Source organism: Carcharodon carcharias, chromosome 7, assembly GCF_017639515.1.
Source record: "Carcharodon carcharias isolate sCarCar2 chromosome 7, sCarCar2.pri, whole genome shotgun sequence".
Taxonomy (NCBI): Eukaryota; Metazoa; Chordata; class Chondrichthyes; order Lamniformes; family Lamnidae; genus Carcharodon; species Carcharodon carcharias.
In genome coordinates, this window is record NC_054473.1 from 105,620,515 (window position 1) to 105,640,889 (window position 20,375).

Below are 20,375 nucleotides of genomic sequence, written 5' to 3' on the forward strand. Positions count from 1 at the left end.
TTGCTTTTGTGTCACTAAAATTGACCTCGCCATTTTCATTATGGGAGCTTGCTGTGTGCAAACTGGCTTCCACATTTACTACATTACAACAGTAATCACAGTTTATAGGCTGTAAAATGCTTTAGAATGTATTGAGGTTGTGAAAAATACTGAAGAAATGCAAACCTTTTCTTTTTTTCTTCTGTGTGGGTGATGAATCAATATCAGAAATGGGCCAGGGGTGTGTTTGACAGAGACTACTGGAAACAAGGCATCCAGGAACTTCCAAAAGTTTTTAAACTATTTACAACTGTGTACAGGGACAGAAAAGCACGAGGCTCCTTCCAGAGACATCTCCTTCTGAGTGCTAGAGACATGTGATGTGACATCATTGATGGTGTATACCAGCTAGTAGTATAATAGCTATTAAATCTTTCTAAGTTAAAGTAGTTGACCAGTATAATGGGAATGTAGGATTGCACCTACTTTACTTGTACAGCTTCTCTAAATCTGCAATATTACTGCAATCACCAAAGGAATGTGTATTCCTTTGGTGATTGCAGTAATATTGCAGATTTAGAGAAGCAAGTGAACCAGCAGCAGGAAGTAAGAGATAAAGGACTTTTTAAAAATAAAGGCCTACAAGGCAATAAAAGAACATAGCAATTACAATGCAGATAAAGCAATAAACTAAATAAAATGACACCAAGTTGCCAACTGAAATGTAAAATCTGAGACACATCTGAGAGAAACCGATTCCTCCAGGTCAGGGTATCCACACATGGTCGAGCAGCACTGCCAATGAGGAAGTGAAAAGAAGGCCATAACATCCATCAAGTTTGGAGCCTTAACAACAACTTGCAAAAATCCCAAGATTCTTCACAGGAACATAATCAAAAAAAAATTAACACTGACAGAGGAGGGATAACTAAAAACTTAATCAAACAGGTTGGTTTAAAGGAGTATCTTAAAGGAGCAGAGAGAGGGGTACAATGGTTTGGAGGTTTTAGGAACATATTCCAGAGCTTGGGGGTCTATGTGGATGAAGGAATAGCTACCAAAGCTGGGGAGAAAGGAGTGAGGGATGCATGAGATATCAGAGTTGGAAGAATGTAGAATTCTCGGAAGTTTTGACATACTGAAGGAGGGTACAGAGATAGGGAGGGACAGGGCCATGGAGGAATATGAACGTGCAAGGTTCAAATTTACTGGAGTAAATTTTGCTTTTAACAGCCTGGCCACTGAGTATAGTCTGGGCAGAAAGTAGGAATGTTGGGGAGGATGACTTGTCACCAGTCGACCTTTCCTACCAATAAAATGAAGGCAAGAAAAATGCCTTGAATTTTCTAAGAGGCCACAAATGATTCTATAAACCAGAATTTCCTTTCTGCACTGCACAGAGGAACAGCTCCTTCAATGGCCCTTGCACTTGCTGTCAGAACAGTCTCGTGGCTGCTGGCTTTCTCTTCTGACACTAAATGCTGTTTACCAGACCCCCTCGCCTGCCAGAATATCCTTTTTTGTGACCTGTGCTCCCAGTCAGTGGGGCAATGGACTGCACTGCCAGTGGATGTTAACGTGGGCCTTTTAAACTTACTGGTCCACTTTGGACATAAGAACACATCAAACACTTCTATGCCCTGATTTACCCTCGTTCAGCAAAGTGTCTGCAATGCTATAGGTAAGGGTTGCCCAGTAGCTGGCTGAAAGCTACCAGAACTTACTGCAACTAGTTCTAACTGACTCAGGTTCCTCTGAGATCGCTGTTATCGATATCGGTTCCCAACAGTACATGTATCAGTGCTGACCTGTCACTTGGGTATTTACAGCAGAAACAACAGAAATTAATGTTTGACAAGGGATTTTGTAAAGTGATAACTGCAATCCATAACCCATGGTCCCAGACCAGCAGTTAAATTGTATACCATCTCTCATGAATTGAGGCTGACTGTTGTTTGTATTGATCACCTACTAGACTCTGTTATTACAGTTCCAGGTTTATAACATCAAACCTTCACCACACCGTCACTTACTCACACCAGCCATTTTGATGTACACTTATTGTAACAAATGTTCCTTCAACTAATGCTGGATGAGTACATCAACGAAATAACTGGAAACTCACTATCTGAATACCATTGTAAAAACTAATACCACCAGCTATCGCTAAAATAATTAATTTGAGGTGGGCCAACAGCTAGTCAGGGAGAGGTTTACAATCTTCCCTAGAGGGTAGGAGTTGGGGTGAAAGAGCAAGTAGCCTTCGTTCCTGATCTATAACCCCTGCTGGGAAGCGGACTCGGATTGTCTGTGATGATAGCTTAATAGGCAAATTGGCACTGGCGTCCCCGGCTCATGCAAAATTAATGGCCAAGTTGGATGAGATGATGAATGGTAACCTGCGACATTTGGAAGTGGTATAAGGAAAGAAAGACTAAAATTCCCTTTAATTAGCAGTCGACATGAGATGAGTTCGTTTGAATTACATTGGATTATAATCCGAAACAGGGCTTTTGATTCAAGCAGTCTGTTGTTTTTTTATCCTCCATGTGAACAGCCCACACTACAGTGCAGCAGTGACTACACTTCAAAAGGACTTCACTGGTTGTTGAATACTCTCTGGAGATCCCTATGCACCATGTGCATTGCTTTTCTCCTATCCTACATATCTTTAACATCATCCCAGGAACTCCATCAGGTTTGGCAAGCATGTTCTTCCTTCCTGAAATTCGTGTTGGTTGCTTTTAATTATTTTCTCTTCATCAAGGTATTTAGTAATTTCATCTTTAGTTAAATATTCTAAAATTTCCCCTACCACAGAGGTTAAGCTAACTGACCTGTTAGCTGTGGGTTAGCTGTGTTTCCTGTTTTGATAATGGATTTTAAAGGGGCCACTCTCCACTATTCTGGCGCATATCTACCTCAATAAAATCCCTGAAATATATTTCTGGGCCTTCACTAATTCTTCCCCATTTCTCACATGATTCTTTGGAATTATTCTGTCAGGGTCTGGTGTTTTGTTCTTCACTAACCTAACTAAGTTCTCTCACACTTTGCTTTTCTTTATTATAATATCTCATCAAGTTTCAATTTTGCCAATTTCTGTTGGGAGGGTGTTGGTTACAGAATGGTATCTTTTAAAGAAGTTTATGTAGTCTTCAGTAGGTTAACTGTAAGTCTTTATTAGCAAGTAGAACTATTCACACATGTACAGTAAAGGGTACAGGCTAAGAGCTAACTCCAAGTTTAGGTCTTTACCCTTCTCTGCTCAACACCACACTGACTCCTGGTCTGCATCATGTGCCTTCTTACATTGTTGTGTGGGTGATTTTGTACTCAGAACCGCATTAACCCTATATGTACAATACACCTCCCCCCAAGTCACCATTCAAAGTATATGGAGTTACACTAGTTTACTTCATGTCTTACATTGTTACCAGTCTCATGCATTCACATTGTTGATACCACATTATTGCTATTACTACATTTTTGAGATTGCTGTATTAACATGATTACAACATTTTCACAGCCCCATCTTCCTCTTTCAAGTCCTTGAATTTACAGGCTTGGGCGATTTGGAGGTCTTATAACCCTTCGATCTCTTGTTTACCATTCTGTCGGAGGAGTGGTAGGCTCTGTTTTTCTGGCTCTTCCTGTTGGCTTTGAGGTTGGGCTTGCATTTGGATATGTTTTAATTCTTTTCTTCCATTCCTTCGTGTTGAACCACATTTGGTTGATTCGGTTGTTGCGTTGACCAGTGGTTGCTGCTACTCTAATATCTTGCAAGATGGATGAACATTGTGCTCACGTCTGAGTTGCTTCTTTCTTTTCTTCTATCTACATCTGGGCTGACTCGATGCCCTTTGTGGTTGAGGAAGAGCATTCCTGTGGCACAAGGAAGGTTTAGTGTTATGTTCACCTCTGCTTTTTGTTGTCAATGGTGGGAGACTGCTACCAGGTTCCAGCATCCCTTGTGGTCATGGCATGCTGGTTGGAAGCTGCAGTGTGTGCACAGTGATTGCTGTGTTGACCAACTGTACCATCGTCATAATTGGAGGTAGAGGCTTCTTGGGCTGCTGATCACTCTCTTGTACTACTTCCACAGGAGGCATTGCGGTAATCCCATGGACTGTAGGCTGCTCTGACCACTGGGGGTTTTCTGCAATGAGAATGGACAAACCTGCATCGCAAAAAGCGAAGAGAGTTCAGAGCTGAAATCGGAGTCTGAATACTCTAGTGTTTGAGTACTCGGGACTATGCAGTTCTGGTTGGCTAACCACAGTGGTTGTCTTGACATCATCTGCTGTCTGAAGACCCCAATTTTGTGACTGGCCTGGGCCTTGGGTTAGTCCAAATTGAGTTGAAGTGTTGAATTGTGATCTATGTTAAAAAATTTTAAATTGTAAGAGCTCACAGGCTTTCAAGATGGTGTTGCTGTTGACTCTGAGACAAAGGGATTCCCCATGCTTCCCAGTTTTGGCGAACTCCACAAAATGGCGATGGCCACTTCTTGAAGAAGACTCTTAGCAATGGCTGCCTGGATCGACTGTGTGCCGATTTCTTTAGTTCTGATTAACAAGCCATTGGAATTTATAGTTATCTTGCCGTTTTCTGAACTGGACAGTCACAATGTTCCCAAAAGATGTAAATAATTAACTTTTTTTCTTATCTTACAAATTTGGAGGCCACGTGTTGGGGCTCTGAGTGGGGAATTGGGTTTTAGCAATGGGCTTTCCTTTAAAGGTGCTTCTGACATTGAATTAGAAAAAAGATTCTCAGGGCTGGCTGCAGCCTGGAACTTTAAAATTTTTAGTTTACTCCTGCAGGCTCTGCGAACTCTGCGCTTTGAAGCTGGATTTCCAAGGGAGATTCAATGGAGTCTCCTGCCATCAGCTTCCAGCACTTTCAGGTGAAATTTCTCTCCGTCTTCTGCTTCTGTTGGGACCTTTTCTCAGGTCAGATTTTTTGTTGAAGTTTTTCTCTTAGTCTTCCAGCAGCTCAGCTTGTTTCAGCATTTTAGCAAGGAGGGTTTTTGATCCCCAACTGCCATTATGTTGGGAGGGTGTTGGTTGCACAATGGTATGTCTTTAAGAAGTCTTTGTAGCTCTCAGTAGGTTAACTGTGTCTTTATTAACAAGTAGAACTATTTACACATGTAGAGTAAAAGCTACAGGCCAGGAGCTATCTCCATGTTTAGCTCTTTATCCGTCTCTGCTCAACACTGCAATGGGTCTGGGTCATGTGCCTTCTTATATCACTGTGTGGGGGGTATGGTACACAATTCCACATTAACCCTGTAAGTGCCAGACCCTTATACTACAATTTCCATTTACCCTTTGCTAAATCATAATTTTCTCTCAGGGATCCCACCTCACATTTGTCAATTTTCTTTTTAACTGTTATGTTTGATGCATACAATACTGTTTTTTTTCTGTTAGCATGTTTATAATTCTCTCCTCTCACTTCCTCCTTATTTTCCTATTCCGCTCTTTAACTCATTAATGTCTCATAGCTTTACGTCCTAGCTTCAATTTTAGTTTGCTATAGGGATGTAATTCAACTTTAGCATGGTCAAAAAATGGGCAGCTGTAGATTGGCTGCCTATTATATATCCTGCTTTGTGTTAGTTGTGATCTGCTACTGTCCATTTTATGTATCTGCCAAAGTTGAATTATATCCTCATGGTTTCCCTTGTTACATATTTATTCAGCTTCTTCTTTAGACTTTTCCCATTTTACCTGGGGTCACCACAATGCTGGTCAATCACCTTTCTTCATCTCCTGTCATTCACCCATTCCTCTTCCAATCCCACTGTGTTTCAGTCTCTCACCACCACATCTTCCATCTGGTTTAGGACTTCCTCTTCTTCTTCCTGGAAATCCCATCTCCATCATTCACCTCACCACTTGTCCTCTCTGTGTCCACAACAGATGATAACATTTCAAATTCTTTGCACCTAATTTCTTTGATGTTTCCGTCATCTTCACTGATTCCCTGACGTGTTGCTGCCTGATTTTGACCTTTCTTGTCACTCCACACATCCATCTCAGAATCTGTATCTCATTAGTATCCAGTTGTTGTTCCTCTGTTCTTGATGTTGCCCAAGTTTATGCATTATATAACAAGGCCAGTCTCACAACTGTCGTAGATTCTTCCTGTCAGTCTCAACAATACTTTTTATCAAATAACATTCCATTGCCTTTCTTCCAATTACTCCAACCAGAGATAATCATTGCTTAATTTCCATATTTCCATCTTCTACCACCACTGACCACAGATACTTGAAGCTATTCACTTTCTCTAGGTCTTCACCCATAAGCTTTACATCTTCGTTCTGATCCTCTTCCCTAGGCTCAAGCTGAGAGTCCACATATTGAGTCTTTGATCTACTGATCTTTATACCTCTGTCTTCTAGTGCTTTTTACCATTTCTCCAGATACCTGGTCATGCTCTCATCATCCCCACCACATCTGACATCTGCAAACATCATTAACCAGGGCACTTCTGTCTCACTTGCTCAGTTTAAAACATCCAAATGATGTTGCACATTAAATCAGCAATTTTTCAATTTTCTTTATGATCTGAGCTTGATTGATGCTAACTTTTATTTATTTGTTTAGATACGTAGAGAGGGGCTAATGAACAGAGTCACCAGAGTCAGCTAATGAACTTTTAAGAAAAATATAGAACATTTATTAAACAAGGAAAGCTGAACTATATTACAATACTTCATACACAACTATCTGATAATTCTACAAATATATACAGATTTGTAGCATAACACAAGTTACAAAAGCTATCTTATACACTAATGTTCACAGTAAGTACACAGTCCATGTAACCCAATTGGCAACCTGTGGTCAACACACTCTGAAACCAAGTAACAGATGCCACCTCAATCAGATGCTATGGATCTCTCATCAACTCCCCCGAGACGCTTGTCACAAGTCAGCCAACCAGTCTCACTGAACTCCATCTTCTACACGATGGTTTCCAATCTCCACTCTCGAAAGACTCATTTTGGAATCTTCTCCCAAACTGAAGTTTTCTCTCAGGAGCCTTCTGCAAAGATTCACCTCCAGGTTTTGCACTCTCCTTTCGATGTTCCTCTCCCCTGGGTCACCACATGTATTCAAGCTTTCTTCCATGCACTCACTCTCACTGACTCAGCCTTTAACAGTACCACTGCTTCACATGCCATTGCAAAGAGCTACAGACCGTAATCCATCTCTTTGGACCTTCTTGCCTCTTGGAGCTGCTCTCCTTTTAAATCTGCTTTCTGCAGCTTTTGTCTCTTTAAATCTGAAGCTTGGCGCCTTTCCCTCTGTTCTTCACTCTTAACAGGACCTTTTCCAGGTTCCTGTTCTCCCTTTGACTAGAAGGTCTGCTTGGGACTTTCTCTTGTTCCACTCCCCTGGATTTTGGGCTCTTTTCTTTAGCTTGGGACTTGCTATCTGTCCTTTATGCTCCAGTCTCTCTCTGGCAGCTACTTCGAACCAATCGTAGCTTGGGACTGGCTATCTGTCCCTTTTGGGTAGCCTCTGTTCGGCAGCTGTCTTCAAACTGAATGCAAAGCTGCTGTTTCTTTAGTTTTTCTGTGTATCTGTGGGCGGGACCTGCCTCTCTGGACTCCTGTTGCTAGGCAACAGCATGGTTTCTCTACTCTTGTTTGTTTAACTTAGCTGCCACAGTCATAAAACCCTCATTAGAAATGCAGGCGCCTTTTAAAGTGAAACTAAAACTCAGTGTGACCTTTCTTAACACTTAGATTCAGAAATACAAATCAAATTTAAACATTAAAGCTAAAACTCATTCCTAACACCCACAAATACAAATATATCTTACTTAAACTGTCTCTATTTCCTAACACCCTTTAAAACATCTATTCTTTATCAGGAGTTGGGTTTGCCAATTTCTCTTTCCACCTCACATCATCCAGTTCACTTCCCATCCTGAGGGAGAACTGCTCTGTTAGAGGGATGTCAAACTGGAGCCCTATATGCTCTTTCAGGTGGATGATGGCGCTATTTTGATCCCTAGTGTCCTGGCTAAAATTTATCTATTCCTCAATCAACATAACAAAAACAGATTATTTGGTCATTATCACATTGCTATTTGTGGGATCTTGCTATGTGAAAATTGCCTGTCACATTTTCTCTGTCACAACAGTAAGTACACTTCAAAAAATATGGTGTTGGCTGTGAAACATTTTGTGACATCCTGAGGCCATGTAAAGAATTAAATAAATGCAAGTCTTTCGTTTCTTTCACCTCACTTCAGCCAGCTTACTCCTCAACCTATTTCAAGCAGATGCCCTTGTTCAGGAACTCATTCTTCCATTTCGATTTGGATCTTGAACCTTATATTATTGTTTCTACTCTGAGGTGTTACCCACATTTAACCAACCCATCTACCCATTTTGCTTGCACTCACTATAGTGGTGTAGGTTTAATCAGAGGACAACATGCATGCTGCAAGAGACCGAATGAGATGGATGACTAAATATTCTGCATTAGAAGTATTAGTTGAGGAAGGAATATTGTCAGGACACTGGCTCTTCATTTGTGGCATAGGATATTCAGCTTCCACCTTAACCACGACCTCAGCACTGTGCAGGAGTGTCAGCTCGAATCGTTTGCTCAGGTCCAGGAGTGGAGATTCGAAACAAAACATTCAGATTCAAAGATACAAGGGCCACTGAGAGTCAGGTTGACCATTTCTACAAGATAATCGTGGAAACTAAAATGAAACACATTTAGGGAGGGCTTGAACATGTGTTGCAGAATATACCACCCTTCTCCACATGACAGGATAAATATCTCCACATGTGAGGGCCCATCCCTCTATGCAGTTTCCAACCTTTCTCCTGAAGAAGTGCTTGTTGAATACATTGGCTGCTCCACTGCACCTTCTTTAGTGATATTCTTAACATGTGAAAAGACAGTGATTGTCATCAAGCCATTACACTAAGGGGCATCATCTAAGCCTAGTGTTCAGCTTACTTCTCAGAATGGTCCACTGAGAGGCAACCATCAACAAGAAATATTCTTTCAGACACTATTACAGCGATTTTGTTCCTACCGTTGTGGTTTGGGGAGCCAGTTGTTGATTGACAACAACACCGTGTATGGGATCTTGCAAGGCACCTCACGATTTATAATTGCCACAGCCTTTGGGGGCTCAGCTACTCCATATAACATATAGAGCAATCCTGTACCATCAGGCAATGGGAAAAACACAGAACCCTAGGGAAACAGAGAGATACTGATCAATACTGAACCCTGGGAAACAGAGAGATACTGATCGATACTAAACCCTGGGGAAACAGAGAGATACTGATTAATACTGAACAATGGGGAAACAGAGAGGTACTGATCAATACTGAACACTGGGGAAACAAAGAGATACTGATCAATACTGAACACTGGGGAAACAGAGATACTGATTGATACCGAACAATGGGTGCAGAGAGATACTGATCAATACTGAACACTGGGTCCAGAGAGATACTGATCAATACTGAACACTGGGTCCAGAGAGACACTGATCATATTGAATCCTGGGGAAGCAGAGAGATACTAATCAATACCGAACACTGGGGAAACAGAGAGATACTGATCAATACAGAATCCTGGGGAAGAGGGAGATACTGATCAATACTGAACACTGGGTCCAGAGAGATACTGATCAATACTGAACACTGGGGAAACAGAGAAGTACTGATCAATACTGAACACTGGGTACAGAGTGATACTGATCAATACTGAACACTGGTGAAACAGAAATACTGGTCAATATTGAACATTGGGTACAGAGAGATACTGATCAATACTGAACACTGGGGAAACAGAGATACTGATCAATATTGAACATTGGGTACAGAGAGATACTGATCAATACTGAACACTGGGGAAACAGAGATACTGATCAATATTGAACACTAGGAAAACAGAAAGATACTGATCAATATTGAACACTGGGTGCAAAGAGATACTGATTGATACTAAACACTGGGGAAACGGAGAGATACTGATTAATACTGAACACTGGGTACAGAGTGATACTGATCAATACTGAACACTGGGGAAACAAGCACATATGCCCATATTTTACCCGCAAAGCCTTTCTGACAGTCAGAACAGGATCCCTCATCCAAATGCAAATTACATAGAATTACATGGTATTTGATGCACAGAAACAGACCATTGAGCTGGTTCGGTCCACGTTGGTATTTGTTCTCTACTTAAGCCTCATCCCATCCTTCTTTATCTAACTTTATCAGCATAACTCTTTATTTGCATGTGCATATTCAGCCTCCCCTTAAACACACCTATACTGTTCACCTTATCTATGGAGAAAGAAACAGGGTTGACGTTTTGAGTCCGTATGACCTTTCTTGTAGTTGAAGAAGGGTCATGAGGACACAAAACATTAACTCTGTTTCTTTCTCCACAGATGCTGTCAGACCTGCTGAGTTTTTGCAGCATTTTCTATTTTTGTTTCAGATTTCCAGCATCCGCAGTATTTTGCTTTTATATTGTTCACCTCAATCACTTCCTATGGTAGCAAGTTCCGACATTCTGAACACTCTCTGAACAAAGAAGTTCCTTCTGAATTCTTTATTTGATTTCTTGATGTGTATACTATATTGATGGACTCTGGTTTTGCTCTTCCTCACAGCTGAAACACAATGTTATCTACTCTATCAAAACCTTTCATAATTTTAAAGCATTCAATTAGGCAACTTCTCAGCCTTTTCCCAGGCTGTTCATCCTTCTCTGATAGCCTCACAATTATGGTATCATTGTTGTAAATCTGTTTTTATTCCCATCCTACTGCCTCTATATGCTCTTTATATGATGGTAACTAGAACTGTGAACAGTACACTACGTGTGATCTAACCAAGGTTCTATAGATAAATTAGATACATTTCTTTCAGGAAACAATATTTTAAGGTATAGGATATCAGTCATCTGAGACATGAGTGTGGTAGCTTGGGAGGAAAAACTAACGGATAGAGATTGATTCTTATGATTAGCCAGTAATGTTTTTTGATTCAGGAAGAAGACTACAAGCTTCTAAGGTCACCAGTAATCAAATCATTTTTATCTGTGATAAATCTACCAATGACAGGGACTGTGATAGTTTTTTTTTCATTCATGGGATGTGGACTTCGCTAGCTGGGCCAGCATTTAGTGCCCATCCCTAGTTGCCCTTGAGGTGGTGGTGGTGAGCTGCCTTCTTGAACCACTGGTGGTGTAGGGAGTCACAGTGCTGTTAGGGAGGGAGTTCCAGGATTTTGACCCAGTGACAGCGAAGGAACGGCGATATATTTCCAAGTCAGGATGGTGAGTGACTTGGAGGGGTACTGGTGACCTTAGAAGCTCGTAGTCTTCCTGAATTAATAAACATTACTGGCTAATCACAAGAATCAATCTCTATCCGTTACTTTTTCCTCACAAACTGCCATACTCATGTCTCAGATGACTGATATCCTGTACCTTAAAATAATGTTTGGATTTCTGGGTTCACACCATGGTTCCAGACTCCAGCTACAACCCAATAAATTTTTCTATGCTTTTAGAATCATAGGGATTTCAGCACAAAAACAGGCCTTATGTCTCATCATTCCTCTGTCAATCTCAGTCATGCCTGTGCCATACCCTGCTCACCCACTGGAATTAACCAGCCTAATCACATTTCACTCTGCTTTCTCATACCATTTAATTTTTTTTTCTTCAAATGCTAACTTAAAAATGTCTTTTATACTCATCCACTAGCCCCTTCTCCTATCCTCCTCTTTGTGTACTAATCCATTGTTACCATTTGGCTGTTACCTAGACACCACTGCAGATTTTAAGGGTCAAATGCTATAACATTCACTGATTCTAAGACAGAGAAAGCATGATCACTTTGTGCCAACCATTTGACACTGCTTTTCTGAATGAATTTACTCAATAATCTTTAAATTAATTTCTCTCTCCTAATGGCTGGAGAGAGGTAGTTTGTAAGAGAGTGAATGGAGAATTAATGGATGAGTAGAGGGGTTGTGCTGCAGTTAGTGACGTCCAGCAGGCAATGTCAGTCCAAATGACAGCCTTATGAACAGTTTAAAAATCTCTCTGTGCTAAGTGGCATTATTTTTTACCTGATGCTTTTTGCCATCCATCGTCATGGAGAGTGGTTTGTATGTGATCTCATAGGACTGGTTCTGCTGATGAGGATGTACAGTGATATTCTTGGGCCCAGTCCAATGCTCTCCTTCAATCAAGGGCTGTAGGTTCCAGAGCTGGTTGGTGCGGTTGATCAGTACGATACCATGAACTTGTGTGGTCCGAACTTGACAACTGAAGTTGACCACCTGTAAGTAACGTAAAAGTGTGATGTTAGGTTTGTACCTAAATTGTCCACTTTTTAGTACCATCTGTGCTGTATTCCGACTTAGAAAGAATTACATAGAACTTATTTATGAGTCAAAAACAAAAAATGCTGGAAAAACTTAGCAGGTCTGATAGCATCTGCGGAGAGAAAGACAGAGCTAACGTTTCAAGTCTGTATGACTCTTTTTCAGAGCTATAGGGAAATAGAAATGTGGTGAAATATACACTGTATACTCTATTTATGAGTGCTGCTGCCTGAAGGCAGGTCCTGGGCTCATTGTCTGCTGAGGCTTCATCCTGAACTGTTTCCTTGGCAGCTCTTTTTTGTCAGTGGTGGTTTTCCATTGCCTTCCATTCTTAGGGGCAAGGCTAGAAGGCAGGTCCCAAGTCTGTCTCAGCTGGAATAGGAATCAAACCTATGCTGTTGACATTATTCTGAAGCACCGGCTAGCCATCTAGCCAACTGAGCTAACTAGCTCCCGACATAGAACATACAGCACTAAAATAGACCAATCATCCAACCAATACTTGCTGGTGTTTATGTTCTATTCGAGCCTCCTGCCTTCCTTCCTCATCTACCTCTATCAGCATAACTTGCTGTTCCCTTCTCCACATTCTTCTCCAGATTCCCTTTAAATGCATTTGTACTATTCACCTCAACTCCTTCCTGTGGTAGCAAGGTCCACATTCCCACCATTCCCAGGGTAAAGAAATTTATTTTGAATTTGTTTTCCTGGTGACTGTTGTGCACTGATGATTTCTAGTTTTGCTCTTCCTCACAACTAGATACGCTTTTTCTGCATTTACTCTATCAAAATCTTTCATAATTTGAAGCCCGCTATTAGGTCATCCTCGGCCTTCTCTCTTCAAGGGAAAAAAGATCCAGCCTCTTCATCATTTCCTAACAGGTATAACCTCACAGTTGTGATATCATTCTTGTAAATCTGCGGTGCCCTCTCCAGTGCCTCAATATCGTTATTGTATTGTGTGACCAGAACTCTACATAGTATTCCAAATTTGAAAATCACCTGTCATTTCCTGCAGCTCCCTTCCCCTGCTTTACTAGCTTAAAGCCTTTGCCATCGCCATATTTACACTTTCTTGAGGATACTGTTTCCATTTAGGTTTAGGTGGAGCCTGCTTCATTGGTATTGCTCCCTCCAGTACTGGTGCAGGTGTGCCATGAAACAGAACCCCTCTTTCCCACACCAGCCCTTGATCCACGTGTTACCTCTTCTTTATTCGAGTAAGCCAAAATCTTCATTCAGGAGAATGGGGTTAAATGATTTGCTCCTTACTAGTATTGGCTGACTTCATATTTACTGCCTTGACCTCAAGGTGGTGTTGCATGAATACCAGGAATTTCCCCGAGGCTTCACCATCGTAACTTCAGCACAAACCTTGTTTTGTGTGTATGATCAGGATTAACGGTACTACAGGTATAGTTCCAGGAATTGCAAGGTTGTTAATTTAAAGTTGCTGACTTAAATTCTATGAATCTGTGGCCGACCACAAGAGAAAAACAACCAATCTAGATTATTGGAAAACACAAGTGAGTTCACTAGTGTCCTTCAAAGAGGACAAGCTGTCTGGTCTGTTCTATACATGGTTCCATCCTGCCTGGTCTGTATGCTACTTCATTCCATGTGACATGGCTGGCACTTAATACCTCCTGAAGTGGCCTAGCAAGATGGCTCAGTTTGAAAAAGCCCAGCATCATATTCTCAGGGTAACTGGGTGTATGCAATTGAGGTAACCCTGCCCACCGCTCACATACCAGTAAGATTTCTCCCTTTCCTCCCTCGTAGCACCCTCTAGCTGTCTATAAAAGAACTGCAAAACAATAATGATGGAAGCTCTGGAAGGCAGTAGTCCTTGGAGATGCATATGCAACAGCTGGTGTGGATCATTTCGTTTAACGCATACCATATTACACCAAATCTTCATACACATTGAATGTGTAAAAGTGTAATGAAGTTACGATTTTGAGATGGTGAATTATGCCCAGGTATTAAGACTGTACTCTTCACAGGGTATGGTCTTTGGAGCACACCTATGGAAGAACTGATATATCATCATTCCGACTTGTATGAAGCCGCAGCCCAGGCATCCTGATTGATAATGAAGGTTGCTGGTGCACCTTATTCAGCAGTGTTGGCAGCTCTAGCAGGGCCTGCAGGTACAGAGCAGGAGTTTGGTTAGCCTCAGACATTGATCCTGCTTTCCAGCTCAGGGTGTTAGACCATGGAATGCATGGCTTTTAGCTTCAAATGGCAGAGCAGGCTCAAAGGGCCAAATGGCCTACTCCTGCTCCTAAGTCCTATGTTCTTATATCTGCTGGAGGGACAGATGCCCTTTGACCATCTAAAATCTTTAGCTCATCCAAAACTCTGTTGCCTGTATCTTAACCTGAACTCAGTCCTGTCTCAGATAACCCTTGTTTTTGCTGACTGACACTGGCTCGATTTTGAATCTTTTATACTCATCTTCAAACCTCTCCATGTCCTTGTCCCTCTATTCTCCAGTTCCACAAGGGGTCAGTAGCATAGGGGTAATTTTGCTGGACTAGTGACCCAGAGACCTAGACTAATGTTCTGGAGACATGAACTCAAATCACACAATGGAAGTTTGGGGAATTTAAATTCAATTAATTAATAAATCGAGAAAAAATGCTATTATTAATGATCAGAAAACTTAAATGGACTATCTATATAAATACTGTGTCTACAAGGGCTGGTCAGAGGTGAGTAACCCACCTCCTAACTCTTCATAGCTTGTCCAAGATCAGCAAGGCACAAGTCAGGAATGTGATGGAATACTCTGGATGAGTGCACTTGTCTGGATGAGTGCAGCTGCAACAACACTCTTGAAGCTTGCTACCATTCAAGAACAAAGCAGCCTGCTTGATCAGCACTGCATCCACAACCTTAAACATTCATTTCCTCCACCATCAGTGCACATTGCAACAATGTGTACCATATACAAGATGCACCACACCAAGGTTCCTTCGAGAGCACCTTCCAAACCCTTGACCTCTACCACCTAGAAGGACAAGGGCAGCAGACTCATGGGAACACCATCACTTGCAAGCCACAATCTTGACTTGGAAATATATTGCCGTTCCTTCACTGTCACTGGGTCAAACTTTTGAAACTCCATCCCTACCAGCACTGTGGTGTACCTACACCACTTGAACTGCAGTGGTTCAAGAAGGGTGCTCTCAATCACCTTCTCAAGGGCAAATAGGGATGGGCAATGGCAAGCAACCCTGCCAGTGAAGCTCACATTGCATGAAATAACAATAAAAAATCTTCCAAGATTTCTGCGCTCCTTCAATTCTGGCTGCGTGTGTAGCCTTGATTTTTTTTGTGGTTTACCATTGGTGGGATGGCTTCAGTTGGCTAAACCCTGGAATTCCCTCCCTAAATCTCTAAATGTTGTTATTGTCATTATTGTAAATCTCTCTCACTCTGTCCTCCTTTAAGAAGCTCCTTAACCTAGCTCTTTGGTCAAGATAATGATCGCCCATCCTAATATCTCCTTAAATGGGTTGGTGTCAAAGTTTATGTGATAAAACTTTGTGAGGTACACTGGGATGTTACATTAAAGGCACTACATAAATGCAGGTTTTTGTTGTCTGCACTGCAATCTGGGGCAGAATATTGAACTCGGCGGGCGGGCACGCACCCAACCCGGCTGAGAGTAAAATGACGCACGATAATGTAGGGCGAATGTCCTGACATCATTGCGTAGTCCCTTGATATTTCGTTCAGTGGGCGTGTGCTGGAGTCGGCAGCGCACCTGCCGACAATTAAAAGGCCTATAAAGGCCATTAAAAAGTTAATTAAATTCAAATCTACGCTGCCCATCCAACCTAACAGTTGGCGGGCAGTCGAAACGCCAAGCGGCCTTTGCACTTTTTAGGAAACCTCATCCAAGGCCCTTGCTCCAGCGAAAATGGGGTCTGTTTGAACTCAGCATTGAGTTCAAATGGCTCTGCTGAGTTTGGGATTCCCACATAATGGAGTCATGATCGCCCAGTGAAAATATGATCTATTGGAAATGGGGAATGCGACTTCCAAATCTGGGTCCCGCCTGCCATTTTGGAAGGTCAACAGAGTCTCCACGGCTTTGCGAAAATCCAGGCCTAATTCAGTGGCTTGTTTGTGGCACATCATGTTTCAGGCCGGCCTGTAGCAGGTTCGTACTTGTAATACATTTTGATGGCATGAGTATTCATTGGCGTAAAACCTTTTATAATTACATTTTAACTTCAAGATAATATTCAGAGAGGCATGACAGTCAGGCCTCTTGGACCAGAATAGAGACCGTGCCCATCACCCGCTCCTCCTCCCCACCTCTGTCCCTTCCCTTAGATGGCTTGTGGGGTGGCAGCGCTGCCTTTCCTGCCTATGATCCCCTCTTTGGAGCATGAAGTCTCCAGCTCCAATGGCCCACAGGATTAATGCAAGGATGCTGTCTCCATGGAGCTGGCAGCTTCTGTACGCGGCAGTGGTCAGCTCTACTGCCAACAAAATCCTTCGAATTGAGTCCTTAAGTATAGTAATTGGCTGTCCCTGTGCTGGCAGCTGATCTGGGTTCCTGCCTGGTGCTGGGAAACATCCTGGCAGTGGGAAAGCATTGGGGAGCCATCCCAAAATCCCATTGTTTTCCCAATCCCCCATCTTCAGGCCCACCATCACGGGATTGGGAAAATTCTGTTCAAAGTGTCTGTCACAGCAACAGATCATTTATGTTGTGTGGGATTCCTTTCTATTATGCACACTGTGAATGATAACACTGGTTACTCATTTGTTGTACTCAGTCAGCTGTGAAGCACATGAAAGGTGCTATATAAATGCAAATTGTTTCCATGTTGTGGAATTAAAATCTTTTTTATTCGGCACGATGAAGATCAATAAAACTGCTATAACACAACTCACCTTTTAAGTGCAACATTGACCTGAGTTAATATTCTATAGCCTTGAAATGAAGCTATTCATGTAGCAATACTTAATGGCTTCTACTGTGAAGATTTTATTGAGATATTAACACATTGGGTCATCGGAGGTCAATGTCCCTGCTGATATGTGGTTACAAGGTTACTAATACAAACCCATTAAAAGATCAAAAGAAAAATAAATACTTGCATTCATTTACCTATTGAGTACAAGTAGACAAATCATTGGAAGTAGAGAAGCAGATCAACACAGCTATAATAAAAGCAATCAAACACTTGGGTTTATTTCTGAGGATTCGAACCGAAAAGTAGAGAAGTTCTGATAAACTTCTATTGAGCCTTGGTTAGATCACGCTTGGAATATTCTGTGCAGTTCTGGTCACCATACTATAAAAAGGCTATCGAGGCGCTGGAAAAGGGTGAACAAAATATTTACAAGGATGATGCCAGAACTGAGGTTATACTTATCATGAAAGGATGAACTGGACCTCTTTTCTCTTCAAAGAAAGGACTGAGGGGTGATCGGATAAAGGTCTTTAAAGTTATGAAACATTTGGATAGAGTAGACACAGAGAGAAGTGGGAAGAGGCCATCAATATAATGCAGTCACCAAGAAATCCAATAGAGAATTTAGAAGACACTCCTTTACCTAGAGATGATAAGAATGTGGAATTTGCTAGCACAGAGAGTCACTGAGGTGAATAGTATAGGCAAATATGCATTAAGGGTCAGCTGGATAAGCAAATCAGGGAGAAGGAAATAGAGAATTATGCTAATACAGTTAGATGAGGAAAGATGGCAGGAGACATGACTAGAGTATAAACTCTGACATGGATTAGTTAGGCTGAATGGTCAGTTTTGATGCTGTATATTCTATCTAAGGAATTCCATGTGTCAAGAAGATATAATAATTTTCATAATGTTATTGGAATTTACTGTTAAATAGAGTAATAGTGGGATGTGTCGATGTGTCTATATGTGTATGTGTGTGCGTGGGAGACTTATTTGAATTAGAGGCAGCTAGTCTGGGTACTTTGATGTAAGAAGATAAGTTAGGTTTGAAATGTTAATTAGGTAAATATGGGGAAATTTAGAAACATAGATGTCAAGGGAATGTTAGCATTTTTAAATAAACCTGACTAGATTGTTTTCAAAAGAGGGAGTGAAATGTATCACCTAGCCAGGTGAAGTTTGGAAAGAGTGTGCTTATTTTTCCGAAAGATTACTGGTAAAACTTTCTGATTTTTATTATCAGAAAGATTAAGTCCAAAGTCATAGTGAAACAATGGGAATTTGCATTCAAAGGGGAAAATATATATAAAGGAGTGAAGGCCATGTAAAAGAGTAGGCAGTCTAAGATTCAACAAGTGTGAAAAGCTTTCAGCATCTATGCCTCAAACTGCTGCCTTCAGGGACTGGAATTAAGAGAACTCGCTTTGCATTCGACTATTCAGGGTATTGTTTACTTTGCCTGGGTCTTTGAAAATCTATGTGTTTTACTGCTGCCTTAACGAAGGTGTAACTGGGAATCAGATTAACTAGGGGATTTAAAAATTATTGTAGCAGTGTAATTTGTAGACATATGTGTGTGCTTACAATCTTTTCTTTTATTAATAAACATCTAATTTAGTTTTATAAAAACCTCTTAGACTTAGTGGTCTTGTTATTACTGAATTCAAAACCCTTATCTCGAAACATACAAATTGAAAATTAGTTGTGACAGTTGTTTCAAGTTTCCCTGTGGAGTTTGAACAGCACAGCCATTCACAAACTTGAAGTGTCCCAAAGTGTTATACAGATAATGAAATACTTTTTTGAAGTGTAATTAGTGTTGTAACATAGTAGACACAGCAGCCAGTTCCTGCACTGCAAGCTGCCGCAAATACCAACATGCTAATGACCATATCATTTGTCTGGGCAGCATTGGCTCAGGGATAAATATTGGTATGCTAACACATACTAGAGTTTCTACTCTACAGCCACATTCAGCAGTTATATCCGTAAAAGTCATAACTCCCATTCTCCAACCTGGCATGGGGCTGACATAACTCCCCATCCTAATGACAGCATTGTACTTGGTGCCAGACTCCATCAGCTTAGCTAATGAGCCCTGGAGGGTAAAATTGCTTGTGTAAATTGGCCTAGTGGGCATGATTAGCTATTTGCTTGACTACCTGTTTACCGGAACACACATCTGTCTGGAAATGATCTTAATTCACTGGGGACAACTTTTCCATCTAGAATCAAAACATAACAAGTTCTCCAGTGTTTTTTTTTGCTGGAAATGAAAACATGCTGCGTGGTTCAGCACATTTATCCAGTTCTAATTTAAAATATCCAGTCTGTCAGAATTTATAGAAGATCTCTGTGGCTGAGGTATTGTGACAGAAAAGATGAAGGACCTGACAGGAGAACAGGACATTTTGTAATCAAATGGCCAATTATGAAACCCATACATGTTTTAGGTTCAACAAGCCTTTCAAATGATGGCAATATTTTGCATAACTGTTTATAAGAGAAATCACAGATTGGCACTGAATCACAGGTGGTTGTGGTAGGGCAGAGTGATTGGCAACTGACTATGGTGCCAACTGAGAACAATTCAAGAGGTGAGCAGGTGATGAGATCAAAGTCTTCCCTTGTGCATTCCTAAAGTCAGCATTGGATATTAAAAGGGAGTAAGTAAAGAGTGGGTGAATGACGCTCCTCAGATGGAAAGAAAAAACGGACAGGGTTTTTCTAGCACACCTCCAGTGGTGAAGGTGTAGAAGCATGCTGCCTTCTTTGCTGGGATTTGTTCTTCCATTAACAAATGAGAAGGAATAAACATTGAAGAGGCTGGGTCTTCAATGGACAGTTAAAGGAATTATTGGAAGAACCAATGATCTTAGCTCACTGGGGACATCTTTTTCCATCTAGAATCAAAACATAAGTTCTCCAGTGTTTATTTTTGCTGGAAATGAAAACATGCTGCGTGGTTCAGCACATTTATCTGGTTCTAATTTAAAATATCCAGTCTGTCAGAATTTATAGAAGATCTCTGTGACTTAACAAAG

At 41.2% G+C, this 20,375-nt stretch overlaps 1 protein-coding gene across 1 annotated transcript in view; it reads right to left on the bottom strand.

Moving 5' to 3' along the window:
* LOC121280027 (hydrocephalus-inducing protein homolog) overlaps positions 1 to 20,375 on the bottom strand; it is a 127,244-nt gene that overhangs the window by 29,202 nt on the left and 77,667 nt on the right. The window contains exons 16-17 of the mRNA XM_041191655.1: positions 12,128 to 12,340; positions 9,061 to 9,224 (exon numbers count right to left, since the gene is read on the bottom strand). Of these exons, the coding sequence (XP_041047589.1) occupies positions 9,061 to 9,224; positions 12,128 to 12,340 (377 nt within the window). The remainder of the gene's footprint in view (positions 1 to 9,060; positions 9,225 to 12,127; positions 12,341 to 20,375) is intronic.